This window comes from Trachurus trachurus, assembly GCF_905171665.1.
Source record: "Trachurus trachurus genome assembly, chromosome: 1".
Taxonomy (NCBI): Eukaryota; Metazoa; Chordata; class Actinopteri; order Carangiformes; family Carangidae; genus Trachurus; species Trachurus trachurus.
Window position 1 is genome coordinate 19,715,775 of NC_139891.1, and position 14,181 is coordinate 19,729,955.

Below are 14,181 nucleotides of genomic sequence, written 5' to 3' on the forward strand. Positions count from 1 at the left end.
TCCACACGGGGGAAAGGCCGTTCCCCTGCCCCCACTGCGGTAAGCAGTTCTCCACCTCCACCAACCTGAAGGTGCACCAGAGCGTCCACACCGGAGAGAAGAGGTTCCACTGCTCCAAATGTGGCAAGAACTTCTCCTTCCTCAGCAACTTGATCCGACACCAGGCTCTGCACTCTGCCAGCTGATGCCTTAACATTATTGGTAATAATTGTGATGACACCTTCACGTCTGACTAATGACAGCCCTCCTCTGCTGTTCGTCCAACACCAATATGTATGGTTGGTTAGCCATCACTAGTTTGTCATTACTGAATGTGAAAGTCCTCCAGGATCTTAGCTCACTCATTCTCAGCCACCTTTGGAGGTGTATCCCATGTTACCTGTGGGCCTTCAGCCCAAACCTGGCACAGATGTTTCTGTATCTGCTGTGCTGGAGGTACATGCCGTACAGAGGTTTGTCATCCCATGATGGTTATTCCTCTTTGATACCATCCAACCACGCTTATCAAGACTGAATGCCATTTCAATATTGTTGCTATAGAAGCTGCTGGTGTGGATCTGTGATGCAACATATTGCTTGCTCCTGGCATACAGCATGACATCGCCCATTTGGTTCATTTGGTTGATCTGGCTGAGGGGATTCAGGCCTGTGCAGAACAGTGGTGGGGGGACAGAGCATCACCTTGGTATATGATATATTTATGATGGTGACTTGCTCAACTGGCTTGAAATTGGCCTCAAGAACCACTTTCCACTGTTTTTTCTTAGTGTCCTGTTGATGTTGTACATTTCTAAGCGTTCAGTTGTTGGAGGGAAATGCTCTCTTCTGAGGATTCCTCAGGTTCAGGACCGTCCAGCCTTTGGTTAATCATTCAGGCTGCATCACATAGGCTACCTCTTTTTGGGGACAACATACCATGAACAACCTTGCGACAGGATGTAACCAAGACAACACTACAAGGACCCACGTCTGCTTCTGACATGTTTACAGCATTGTGTTCACCCCCTGTGGAGTTGTTCTCTTTATTTCAAAGTGGACATCATGTTTAGAAACATCCCAACATCCAGTGCTGTCACTGGATTTCTCCTTTGGATGTACTTTATAAAACAAGCAGATGAGGAGACAAGAAGAAGCTTAAAAATATCATATCAAGTCTTCTACTCATAAAATAAAGTGAAACTACACTAAAAAGAAACTAGATGTGATAAATGAATGTTCCTCTGGTTATTTAATATTAAATGTTTATATTTGACTCTTCTCCTGTGTTTGAAGCTTGATCCATTAGAAAATCATCTCAGAGTGTTACATCTCCCCTTTTGATCGGCTAACAAGAATTTATAAAAGTGATGAATAATAATGAGTTTTAAACGTTTTTATAAATGTAGGCGATAGATAGATAGATAGATAGATAGATAGATAGATAGATAGATAGATAGATAGATAGATAGATAGATAGATAGATAGATAGAGACTAGAGAATGTTCGGCTGTGTACTCGGGTATTTACGGTACATGAAGGAACAAGCGCAGAGGTCCCGGATGTAAACAGAAACACTTTTCACGGCCAGTGATAGTCACCGTCACCGTGTCCTCTTAAACTCGAGACCGTGTCCGTCCAGCAGGCTGCCGGAGGACAGACAGCAGACGGCGGGTTTGTGGTGGAGCCGGGGCCGTGGAGGTGAAACAGCCGAGCGGGCTCATGGACAGCTGTGTGGACCTACACACGCAGCTGGCCTCCATCATGGAGGTGCTGGCTAACGCAGCGGTGGCCGAGATCTGTCAGCTGGTGGACGACGGCTTCGCCTCCCTGCGGCTGGAGGTCTCCCGGAGCCAGAGGGAGAACCTGGCCCTGAAGAGCCGCCTGCGGCTGATGGAGGTCCGGGCGGGGGAGCCGAGCCGCAGGGGGGCCGTGCCGTCGCTGGTGGTCACCTGCCCCAGGAGAGGTTAGACCAGGTCCAGTCAACAGATGTTTTAACAGCTTAGTGCTGCAGACTTTGCTGCTCAGAGAGCACTGTGTTGATGCTGCAGGGATTAGTCATTTAATTGTTCAATTAGTTGATCCACAAACAAGTTAAAACAATCTTATATCCCATCAAAGCTTTCATCAGCAGCAGCTCTACCTGTGATGGAGACAGAGAAGGAGCTATCACTTATTCTTGCAGTAATCAATGAAATGTAGGCCGACAGTAATTTATGTTATAAAGTTATTTAAGCTACACTGTCTGTCTGCCAGTGAGTTAAGTCTGGAGCTCACACAGTTTGTGATGTGTGAACATGTTATGATAAACAGTTGTAATTTCCTCTTGAACAGAATTGCATTTTGAAGAAGATGCAGCTGTTGGTACAAACAGGAAAGTCAAGTCCACCACCCTGGAGAATCATGACTCTCCGCAGCCACAGGTCAGTGCTACATGCTGTCTGTCAGCTGGTCTCCCTTCATCTCTCCTTCTGTCCATCCCCATGACGCCTCAGTGTACAAGGACCTGGATTTAAGGGCCTTATGGGCACTCTAGAGATACAAACAGTCTACACAGATGCCCGATGGGTCTACAACACGCAGATACTGACTACAAATAGATTGAAAATGAATACAAAGAGCCAGTTAGGCTACTATTGCTGCACATCTGTCCCATATTTGTGGACCCATCTCAGTATTGCTTAAAAACTACACTTAAAATAGTAACAACAATGAGATGTAAGATTACTACACAGAGATGCAGAATGACTACAAAGAGACATAAAACCACCTCTAAGAGATAAAGTTGACAGAAGAGATCCTAAACTATAGAGGTGAGAGATTAGTATGTTAAAGGTTTGTGAAAATTGCATTTACAAGGCATAGATGTTGTCTACACAACTGAATAAATAAATACAATTGTGGTGCAGCAGCAGTGAAGACTTTACCTTTATGATTTCTGTCTGTCAGACGGTGGAAGCGATGCAGCAGCCGGTGGATCCAGAGGTGTCTGAGATAAAGAGGGAAGAGCTGGAAGAGCAGGACCCTCAGTCGACTGCCAGCAGCAACAGTATGTGTAAAAGTCTTACAACAGAAATGTGCCGGTAATGCCACAGTCAGTGTGGCTGTATTAGTAATAGTTGGTGCATTATCTGCAGTAGATTATGTACATGATACACTGCGCTAGTAGTGTGTGCTAATATAATAATTATGTAGGAATACAGTAGTTGAAAGGTTGAAAAAATGTCATGTCAAAGGAAAATTTTCCTTTTACATGAAGATAAACTGCTGAAAATATTGCACATGAAGAACACAGTGGTTGTTTCAGTGGCTGTTTTGCAGAAAACATTACATGTTTGTTTGTTTTTTTCATTTTGGCTGTGCTAGTCCCACAGCAAAAAAACTAAATCATACCTTTAAGTCCAGGTTGTGGTCTGGAGGTGGCAGTATGAATAGTAGCTGACCGTTTTGATGCAGGGACATAATTATTCTTAATGGGAGGAGGAATAAAATATTTGTATACATTTTATTCTCTCTTTTCATTCTTTAGTTGGACCTCAGTCTCCTCCCCACTCTCCTGCTGCTCAGAGCATCGACCTTCTGAGTGTTGGAGCAGAAATCTCTGGAGACAGTGTGTCGTGTCGCTTTGGCAGACTCGAACCTCCACAGCAGGAAGAGAAAGAGGGAGCGAGGGAGACCAGGGCGTCATGTCAGCATCCTCCAGCAGAGCAGAGCCACAGAGCTGCACCGCGCGGCCCCAGCAGGGGTTTGACTGGAGGAGACGAGCATGTTGTTGATCTCAGAGACTCTGTGTCTGCTGAGTCGAGCAGAAGCACAGTTACAGTCACTGTGGAAGAGGCTCCACTTGTGAAGTCTCTGGACACTGGAGTGAGGGGTTTGTGTAGCGCTGCAGCAGATTGGAGGGGAGAGGCGGTCAAACTGGAGACTGAATCTTCCTGGTGTGAAGCTTTTAGGACACGCAACGCTGTCACTAGAACTGAGTGTGTGAGTGACAGCAGAGGAATTAATAGTAACACAAACACAAAGAACGAGGTAGCGGAGCTGGACACCAACAGCTTGGACTCGTCCTACTTCGACGACCTGTTTTCGTCTCCAGAGGTGGCCCGGTCTCTGACGGCTCCTCAGAAACACTCCACGGACGCCGCAGGAGCAACAGGCATGGATGAGTCACTGTCATCCTCCTCCTCCTCCTCTTTTCCTTTCCTGAGCAGCAGAAGCAGCTTTGGGAACTCTTCCACATCAGGCTGTTTTAGCGGCTCCTCCGTCAGCAGTGCTACCTCTGATTCCAGGTGCAGGATCATCACCGGCAGCACTGAACAAGTGTTCAGCTGCCAGCAGTGTGGTGGCCTCTTCCACGCCGCCAGAGACCTGGTGGTGCACCAGCGCTCCCACACCGGGGAGATGATCTACCACTGCCACCTCTGTAAGAAAGCCTTCGTCCACCCACACCAGCTCAGAACCCACCAGCGGGTGCACACGGGGGAGAAGCCGTTCAGCTGCGCTCAGTGCGGGAAACGCTTCTCCCAGTCCAGCCACATCAAGAGACACATGAGCGTCCACACGGGGGAGAAGCGCTACAGTTGCAGCCTATGTGGCAAACGATTCTCTCAGGCCTGCAGCCTCAAGGTGCACCAGGCCGTCCACACCGGAGAGAGACCCTACAGCTGCACCAAGTGCGGCAAGAGCTTCTCTGTGCTGGGAAACCTGGTCCGCCACCAGAGCGTTCACATGGGCAAGTGAAGGCACTCACAGCCAGATGGGACTGAAGCAGCTGGCCACACACCGCGCTGTGTTTAAAGTTTAGACATGTGCCTATGAATCCATTAGGGCTCATTATAAAGTCTGTCAGACTGTTTTTAACATACTGAATGTTGTCCTGTGTTGGTGTTATTTATACATGATTACAATAAAACATCAAAGCACAGGACCCAGAGGCATGTTTGTCATTTTTACTTTTGTCACAGTGACTGAATCCACATCCACTGCATCATTATAAAAGAATGAGGAACACATATTTTGATATTAGCACATAATATTTCAAACAGAATAAAACATGTATGTGTATGTGTATGTGTATGTAGTCTATATGTATTAGAGGTAGACAGATTAATTGGTTTGGCTGATTGATTGGCACAGGCAGGACATTTTATAAACTATCAGCAGGAGAATCAGCCCCTCCACCAGTCACACAGTCAGGCTATATCATCTTATTGCACCATACCACACTTAAATTAAGGGTAACACTATACAATAGGATAATAATATAATTTATACTTAAACAGGGGTTGACATGAAAACTTTGCTGTATTGTGTAAGTGGAGTTCTTTTTTTACAGCTGTGTTGTGTTGATTTCAATGGGAGATGACAGGGGAGAAAAATAGGTTACTGTTAATGTAAAATGTGTTCATCACTCTTGTGCAGACTGATCGGGGCAATGAACACCCACTGTACTTTTTTTTTTTTTGCATGGTATTGGCCGAATAATCCTCTGTTGGCTTTTTCCTTAGGTCATCACATCATCCACTGTTGGACTACCTCTAATATGTGTACACACCTGCCTTTGTGGGTTCTCTGACTTCCTCCCACATGTCAGTGGTCTATTTTCAAAATAAAATAAAATGTATTCCATAGAGTAATGTAGGCTATTGGAGACAAAAGTACAATACACCTGTCTTTAAGTAGAGTAAGAGAGTACAGACAGGTTAGGCTACTGAAAGACTGTGACTAAGTAGAGTACTCAAGTAAAGGTATCCCGTTACTGTTCCCCTCTGCTGAATGATGGCATTTCAGGGGAAAGCAAAGGTTTTGACTCAGCTGACTGAAGTGATGCTGAACAACAAACTGACGTCATCAAGGGGCGACTGTGGCACCTCATAGATCCACAACATTGTTGAGCAGCAGCAGCAGCACAGAGGAGAAGGCAGTCCAGTCCAGGGGACGGACAGAGGGAGGCGGACCCCGGGCTTGGTGCATGTCTCCAGTCACAGACAGCTGCGTGGATCTGCTGACACCCGAGCACCGCCGCGCAGCAGCAGCAGCAGCAGCAGCAGCAGCAGCCAGGCAGCCCGGGCGATGATGGCGGACTGTGTCGGCTTCCAGGCGCAGATCGCCTCGATCATAGAGATCCTGGCCAATTCCGCCGTGGCGGAGATCTGCAAGCTGGTGGACGATGGCTACGCGGCGCTGCGCTCCCAGATGGAGCAGGAGCGGGAGAAGAGCGAGAAGGAGAACGACGTCCTGCGGCAGAAGCTGCGAGACATGGACGTGAAGATGAGGAGCTACGAGAGGAAGATGAGGAGACGCAGTCAGCGGGAGGAGATCACCGCCGCGCACTTCAGGCCACCCGAAGGTAAAGAGGGGGAAGCTGCAGCTGCAGGCAGCTGGCCTGCTGCTGACAACCAGCCCTCCGAACAGCAGACATGAGCCCGAGGGAGGCGGGACACACACACACACACACACACACACACACACACACACACACACACACACACACACACACACACACACACACACACACACACACACACACACACACACACACACACACACACACACACACACACACGAGTCATACAACCCATTCTGACGGATAGTTAATTACGCAGGTGTAAGAAGCTGGAGCATGAGTTGCCACAACCCAGCAACCCGGAGGTTGTAATGGCCCAGTAGCCTAATGTATTAGTGTAGTGTGATGTATTACCCATTAATGAAAATGAATAGGCCTAATCTTTTATAAGTTATTATAACTGTAACATCTCAACCAGAAAAGGATATTTTCTCAGTGACATGTGGTCAGCTACAGCAGGGTGACATGGAGTAGCAGCTATAATCTACTGATTTAATTTTATTATCCTCTGAGTTATAAACTTGAAATGCCATCAGATAAGAACACACATTACAATAAAACACACTGCCATAAAGACAACAAACACTACAAAAACACAACACAGTAAGAACATGATACAGTATGAAAAACACAATACACTGGAGAGAGTGTTTTATTGTGCAGAATCTACAGTACACGCCTATATTTCCAGGCTATATCATGATAAAATACAGTATATTGCAATATTTTTGGAAATATTTAATATGAGTCATTTTTGAAATATCTTCCATATAAAATCATAAATGACAAAACGCGTGACTATTTCATCCTTTGATGCCTAAGGAGGGACAGTAATTCTTTGTGTGAGAGATTTTTCTTTGGTGATGAATGGCTCCCAGCAAAACTAGACAAGAACACATTTGTTGATAGTCCTACTGATATGATCGCAGCCACATTATATGTAGCCGACACTTTTACTGGCCTATATAAGTTTATTTTTTTTATATTAATAAAGCACAGACCTATAAGAATATATAACTTATATTTTATCAATTGCATAGAGACAAACTTTGGAGACCTCGTGTTTGATTATAATTAAATGATGTTGATAATTTAATAGGTAAAAGGCAGTAGTGTGTGTATGTATGTGTGTGTGTCTTGCTCTGAGTGAGGGTAAACATTGAGACAAACTGTATGTAGACAGAGCTGCAGTGACACAGCTGCCATGCACACACAAGGCAGACAGTGTGTGTGAGGGGGCAGTCACGAGAGAGAGCGAACAAGAGGGTCCAAATGCTAAAGGGAATTTCATTCTGAAAGTGAAATCTTACAACATTAATTTGACAAATTATACCTAATGTTGGTGATATTGTCATTAACTGACCGCTCCTAGTTGTGGTGTTGTTTGTTCAGGTTTGAAGGTGAATACATGACCCCATGGTGCTGGTTTCTTATACTGTTATAACAATGGATGTCTGGTAGGTGAAGCCAATGTGGAAGTGCTTTAAAGGTTCAATACCAACGAGGGCCACAAGGGGCTGGCTCTAAGAAAACATCAGGTTCCAGTACACATTCATTTAAAAAAAAGCCAACTTTTCCAGTTTTTTATATATAACTAAATACAATGTTATTTGCTTAATTTTTGCCTCTTGTTCTGTTGATCCCTGTGAAAATTGTTCTCCAATTAATTAGCTTGCCAAAAGGTGCTGTCACTGAACTGGGGAACAGCTGCAGTGTTTGCTATGCTAGCTGTACCTGCTGGTCCCACTTGACTGGTAACCACAGATGTGGTTATGCTAATAAAGAGATCGATTTCACCAAAATTAGTGATGATACGTTCCAATTTCTAAATGACTCCACTTTGTCCCACAAATGCTAAAGACTCTTTAAGCATCAGATTTGAAACCTTTATCTATGCAAAAAAAAAAGGAAAAAAAAGGCATTTGACAAATTTCTACAGTACTCGACCATCTATCTCAGATGTATTTGAAAAAGTTTGAAATATTGAAAAATAGACCGGTACAAGGTGTATGCTAGGGGCTAGAAAGGCAAAGGATGCACAGCAGCGTCAAAGCAACTAGATGGTTTCTTTGCTGAGGCCACTGTTCCCAGAATTGGGACCACTCTCAGATATTGGAGAGATAATCTCCTCTGTTTTCCAGCACTGGCACAAAAGGCACACAAACAACAGCGCTGAGAGTGAGCGTCTGTTCAGCTCTTGGATGAGAAGAGAAACAGACTGAGATGCCACAAGGCAGAGGAGAATAACTTTGTAAAGAAAAACATGAATCCTCCTAAGAAGTAGGCTTAATTATTCTTTTATCATTTATCCGTAATTGTGTTTGGAAGAAAATGCACACTGTATTTAAAGGTTTTTCCTAAGACGCTAATATTGTTTTCTGTAGAGGCCAGTGTTTAGACCAATGTTCCAGCCTCCTGTTAGTTTGTGCTTAATGGTAAATTCTGTTTACATACATTTAATTGCATTTTCATATTTACAAAAACTGTCTTTTGGGCAATGTATAGCAAAAAAAATCTACTTATTGAGTAAGTAGTTGTATATGAGGATAAAAAGGTCCCTAAAAGTGTTCCTGAATTTGTATGATTGAATTTGCGATTACTCTGGTACTGTGATAGTATTCAGGGCTCAAAGACATTTCATTGTCGTTTGGACTCAGATGCTGCAGATCACTTTCTCCCTGACACAAAGAAAAGACAGAAACTCTACTAAACATACTCTATAAACACTAAGGCATGTGTCATGTGTTGCACTTATTTCACTTCCACAGCAACAGGGAACACTGATGATGTTGCATAACGCTGCGGCCTCAAGTAACATTATGTAAAAGCTTTATTGATGTGGGTATGAATTAATTTTTAAATCTGTTTAACCTACATTTGGATCCTCTGTAGTGTTTCCTTGAGGTCTGTCTGGAGAATATAGGATGAATCAACTGGTACTGAAAGAGACTTTACACCTTGTTTAAACCAGTCTTCTTCTTCTCAGTGTTTCCTATAATACCGTTATATATATAGTAAATAATAACAGTTTGTACTGAACTGTCACAGCACTTCTTGATGCATTCACTTTCACACATATTTAAATATCTCTATATATCTAGCTCTCCAAAGAATGTATATCCCTCAGACCCCTGATTACTCACAACGATGCTCTGATTGGCCTCTCAGTGATTCTGTCATTCCCTGTTACTTTGTAGTCTGATCATGTTTTCTTACTGAGTAGATTAGTAATGTATCTCAGGAGATAGGTTGTGCACGCTGAATGATAACAATTCATACTCAGGATCTTGTGTTGTTTTCCAGGACCTGATGACCATCAGCCTGCGGTGCCACTTCTTCCTGCCACATCTGAAGACAAGACTCTCCAGTACATTTCAAAGGTAAAGATGAATCAGCAGAGTGTTTTCAAGTGTAGCTTGTTTAGTCCCAACAGCTCTTACTCGCCCAGCAGGGACTCAGCTGCAGACGCTGATGGCTGATGGTGAGTGCAGATAGTTCAACCTTGGCACACATGGATTGCTGAACGGTATTAAACAACCTGCCTCAGATTATGTTTTACATTAGTTTTTATTTCATATTGGCTTTTTCGTTTTCAGTTTAGTTTTATTCCATTTTTAAATTAGGTTTTTGTTTTTTTCAACACTGAAAATATGTATTTTCATATTCAAGACTTTCATATTTCACATGACTGGATAAGGGTGTAAGACAGACATGCAGGAAGAGGGGATTCTAGCCCTCATGTTATGTTCCGGTCGAATTTGACCGTTTTAAACATTTTATCTCTGAAAAATGTAGTTAATGTGATCAGACTGACCCAAGATTCCATGACTTTGTCTACAAAGAGGATTTCAACAGACAAAATGAATTATATTTATTTGCATACAACTTTCTGCTTTTTATTCAACTTTTGTACACTCTTCAGAAATGACCAGCCATTAGAAATGAATGGGGGAACTACAATGTAGTGTAAAAAACTGCAAGTAGGCCTACATCCTCATTTGTCAGATGCCATTAGCTCAGATGAATGAGGCATACAGGCCATAAATAACAGATAGAAATTAAAAACCTGTAATGTTCACAAGAACTGAAGTTGATTAAGAAAACGAATGACACAAATGATGATAATATATGTATTGTTACAGTTTTATGATGAGTCTTAATAGAACGGTCATTCTTGACCAGGAACACAAAATTGTTTAACATGAAATGAATACAACATGAGGGCTAGCTTCATTTAAGCTCCTTTTTATTTCAATGAATGAAGATGTTAATGTGTAAATGATGAATGCAGATATGTCATGTTCCAGCTGCTTCTCACTGTTTCACAGCAGGACGAGACCAAGGTGTTGCCTATGGTGAAGCAGGAGAAAGTGGAGAGAGATGACTGCAACTTGGACCTCAAGGTGGAAGTGAACATCAGAGCGGAGTGCGGCCTGTCCACTGGTGAGTGTGGCTCTGTGTGCAATTCAGGCAGAGTAAAAAAACTGAAGCTGTTTCTGCTTAAAAACATAAACGACTGCACAGGTGAGCCGCACCGGAAATAGGCTCGAGTAATGAGGTCAAAGTCGTCTTAAATTCACTGAATATTAAGCTCACTAAACTTCAGATATTAATCTGCTCACTGTTAATACCCAATATGATACAGGCCACACCCTTTTACAGCTAAACCTTGCTAATCAACTGAGTGAATTTATTTTTGTTGTTTTTGTTTGACTTTTTTCAGTCACTGATTTAAAACTTCATGAATTTTTATTTCTAAACCTTCAAACACAGACATCAATCCTTGGTCTCTGGGGAGGTTTCTTCTTCCTCATTTTTATTTAATGCAGCATCGTTAAGACACTCACATGACTGACAGGGGAGCAGTTGGCCACGATTGTTTTTCTCCTGTGGTGAACACAGTGTGTGCTCTGTCACATAAAAAAAAATCAATTGATTTAAAGTTGCTTCAGTGTAAATTTACAACAGTCAAGATTTGCTTTACTTCTTTTCCATAACTTCATTCACTCTGTCCGTCTGCTCCTCCTCAGCCCTGGAGCCCAGTGAAGAGACGCCTCCTGCTGATGTTCTTGACACCAGTATTTCCTCCTCCACCGTCCTTCCCTCCTCTCCGACCGACACTACGATGGACCTGACCTGCAGGCCTCGAGCAAAACGCAAATCCACCAAGCCTCTGAGCAACAGTTTGACGGTCAGTGGAGGGGGGGGCCTGGCCCCAGAGGCCCCTCGCAGGGAGCTCGGAGGAAGCCTGACCGACGGGGCTTTGAAGCCGGAGGTCCAGACAGATGATACCACAGAAGAAGAGCTCCATCCCGCTCACCTGCCCACCCCTGTGGCGTCAGACGAGCCGAGCCCCGACCGCCTCAACAGCCTGGGCCTGGACCTGGCCTGGATGCAGGAGCGCGTCAGCCATCTTGGAGCAGCGTATGCAGTAGCACAGATGGGTCTGGGGAACACAGACACTGGACACCCCTCTGCCGCCTTTCCCTCGCAGGGAGGGGGAGACAGTTTAGACGGCCCCCCGACCATGCTCTTCACTGGTGGAGCTCATGAAATGGCGGCGTTTGCTGCCTCCTTCGACATGGCCGCTGCAGCCGCCGCCGCTGCCGCAGTCGTTGCTGCACCACCTCCTCCTCCACCACCTCCTCCCCCTCCCCCCTCAGTGCCCTCTGCCACCACCACCAGCCAAAGGCGGCCTTTTAAGAGCGCTGCTGCTGCTGCTGCTGCTGCAGCTAAAGACCCTGTGGTGTGTGCCGTGTGTGGCCGTGTCTTCCCCAGTGCAGCTGCCCTGGAGCTGCACCAGCGGGTGCACACGGGGGAGAGACCCTATACCTGCCCCCACTGTGGAAAGGGCTTCGCCCAGCCCAACAACCTGCGGGTCCACCTCCTCATCCACACCGGGGAGAGGCGCTACCGATGCACACTGTGTGGGAAGAGTTTCATCTCATCCAGCCACTTGAAGAGGCACCGCACCGTCCACACACAGGAGAAACCGTACAGCTGCTCGCGCTGTGGACAGTCCTTCAGCCAGATGTGCAGCGTCCGCAGACACCGGCAGCAGTCCCAGTGCGGCCTGTAGCCTGACCACTGGATCTGGAACTGATCTCCACACAGTCGTTAAAATCCCTTTGTATGGGAGTTCATGTATCTTATATGAGCACGTGCAAACCAGAGAAGGCTGTATCCTGTGATGACATGTAGTTGATATTTGTCCTAGGTCATAGCAGTAATATGTGAATTCTGTTTGAAGGTGGATTTCGTTGTGAGGCCCCTCTACCTTTTCTTCGTCTTTGTTTCAAACCGAAAGGATCAGAGTGAACTGTGACAGAGTGCCTCAGACGGTGTTGATAACACTCAAATCCATTTGTCATGACATGGTGTTGTTTGTGACAGACTCTCTAATTTACATACATTGTTGAGCGGAGGGTCTTAGCTTAGACCAGGTTGGCTGGTGGTACTGTGTACTGTCACTGAGCTGGATGAACACAGCCTTATATCGAGCACACGAGTGCTCCGTGGTTTTTAAGTAGCGAACCTTGTCGAATTTACACTTCAAGTTTTCAAATTGTCTGACCTGAAGCAGCTGAGATCTAATTTTGCCTCAAACTCTGTGGTTTCACACGTCCAGACACTTCCACGCTCTGTCGGCTCGGTTAGCAGTTAGCTCAGCTAGTTGGTTGACTGAAAGAGAAACAGACTCATTCTAACAACTCCAAAGCAACATGAATGCAAAAATATTATACTACTAAATATAGTAAGCAGGTAAAAATGTTTTTTTTCTTTTCTTACACAAGCAAACCCACTAATACTTACCTGCGGCAGCCAAATCCAATAACCTACTGCTACTGGTCCCTTGCCCTCGTCTGTGAAAAAGCTCTGTTGGAAATGTCCAAACACTAAAAGTGCTGTTACGTATTTATTTATGGTTTATGTTAGAAAACTATCATTAAAGTTGTACTTTTTGAACATCATCAACACATTTTAACAACACTGTGATAAGACTGGTAACCAAAACCACTTTAATCCTGATATTAAATTGTGATGCTCTTTCATGTCTAGTATACGTCTGTATGAAAAGTATCCTGAGATTATTTGCTTTGGAGTTGCTGGGATCTCATTTCTGATGAAGCTGACTAACAAGCTAAGTGCTTATACATGTGTCTAGTCCTTTTTTGCCAATGTAGGCTAACCAGATGTTGGACCTATCTCTGTACTGTATGCTCAGAAATTATGTAGTCTATAGATGTTATGAGATGAAACCACAAGAGGGTTTGCTCTCCAAAACATCAGACTCCTCTTTTGAAGCACTTTAAAAGTCCCCACAACTCTTCCTGAAAGCCAGGGGTGAAATCTGGAGGGAGTGCTGACACACTGTTTGTCACAATGTGTTCATCACATACAGTCCCCTCTGTTGGTCACATGCAGTGTCTTCAGTGAGTGGCCTTCTGTTGTTGAATGGTAAATGTTGGCACTTTGTTTAAATAAATCTTAATGTAGGCCTGCACCTTCTTAAATATGACAGTGTCAAATTAATAGCCCAGTCAGGCCAGTCTCGGGCTCTGGCACAGAATTGAATCTCTCGTCGATAAGACTGATGTTGAGGTTTGTTTTCACTAATTGGCAGTAATGTCTGAATAATCAATTCCCCCTCTCTCAGCTGTTCACAGGCTGAGGCCTGGGGTGTGTAACTGTCTCTTCATCATAATCACTGTTCATTCTCAGAACAAAAGACTGTAAAAAGATGTAAAGTAAAAACATATATAAATGAGAGTCGTGTTCGTATGTGTTGATGTTGGTTATAATTGGCTAAGCTGTGAGCTCCACAGCTATAACAAAAAATGTTGTCTTTTAGTATTCTT

General features: G+C 44.4%; 2 protein-coding genes across 2 annotated transcripts; both read left to right on the plus strand.

Annotated features, from left to right (window-relative positions):
* The first annotated feature begins 1,613 nt into the window (after positions 1 to 1,613).
* LOC310989506 (uncharacterized protein) lies at positions 1,614 to 4,846 on the plus strand. Its single transcript, XM_083976594.1, has 4 exons — positions 1,614 to 1,942; positions 2,311 to 2,399; positions 2,926 to 3,025; positions 3,506 to 4,846. Exons 1-4 carry the CDS (start codon positions 1,699 to 1,701, stop codon positions 4,714 to 4,716), a joined length of 1,644 nt encoding a protein of 547 aa, XP_083832720.1. The 5' UTR covers positions 1,614 to 1,698; the 3' UTR covers positions 4,717 to 4,846.
* Positions 4,847 to 5,097: 251 nt separating this feature from the next.
* Positions 5,098 to 14,167, plus strand: LOC310989514 (uncharacterized protein). Its single transcript, XM_083976603.1, has 4 exons — positions 5,098 to 6,325; positions 9,626 to 9,702; positions 10,651 to 10,765; positions 11,353 to 14,167. Exons 1-4 carry the CDS (start codon positions 6,049 to 6,051, stop codon positions 12,399 to 12,401), a joined length of 1,518 nt encoding a protein of 505 aa, XP_083832729.1. The 5' UTR covers positions 5,098 to 6,048; the 3' UTR covers positions 12,402 to 14,167.
* Positions 14,168 to 14,181: the final 14 nt, after the last annotated feature.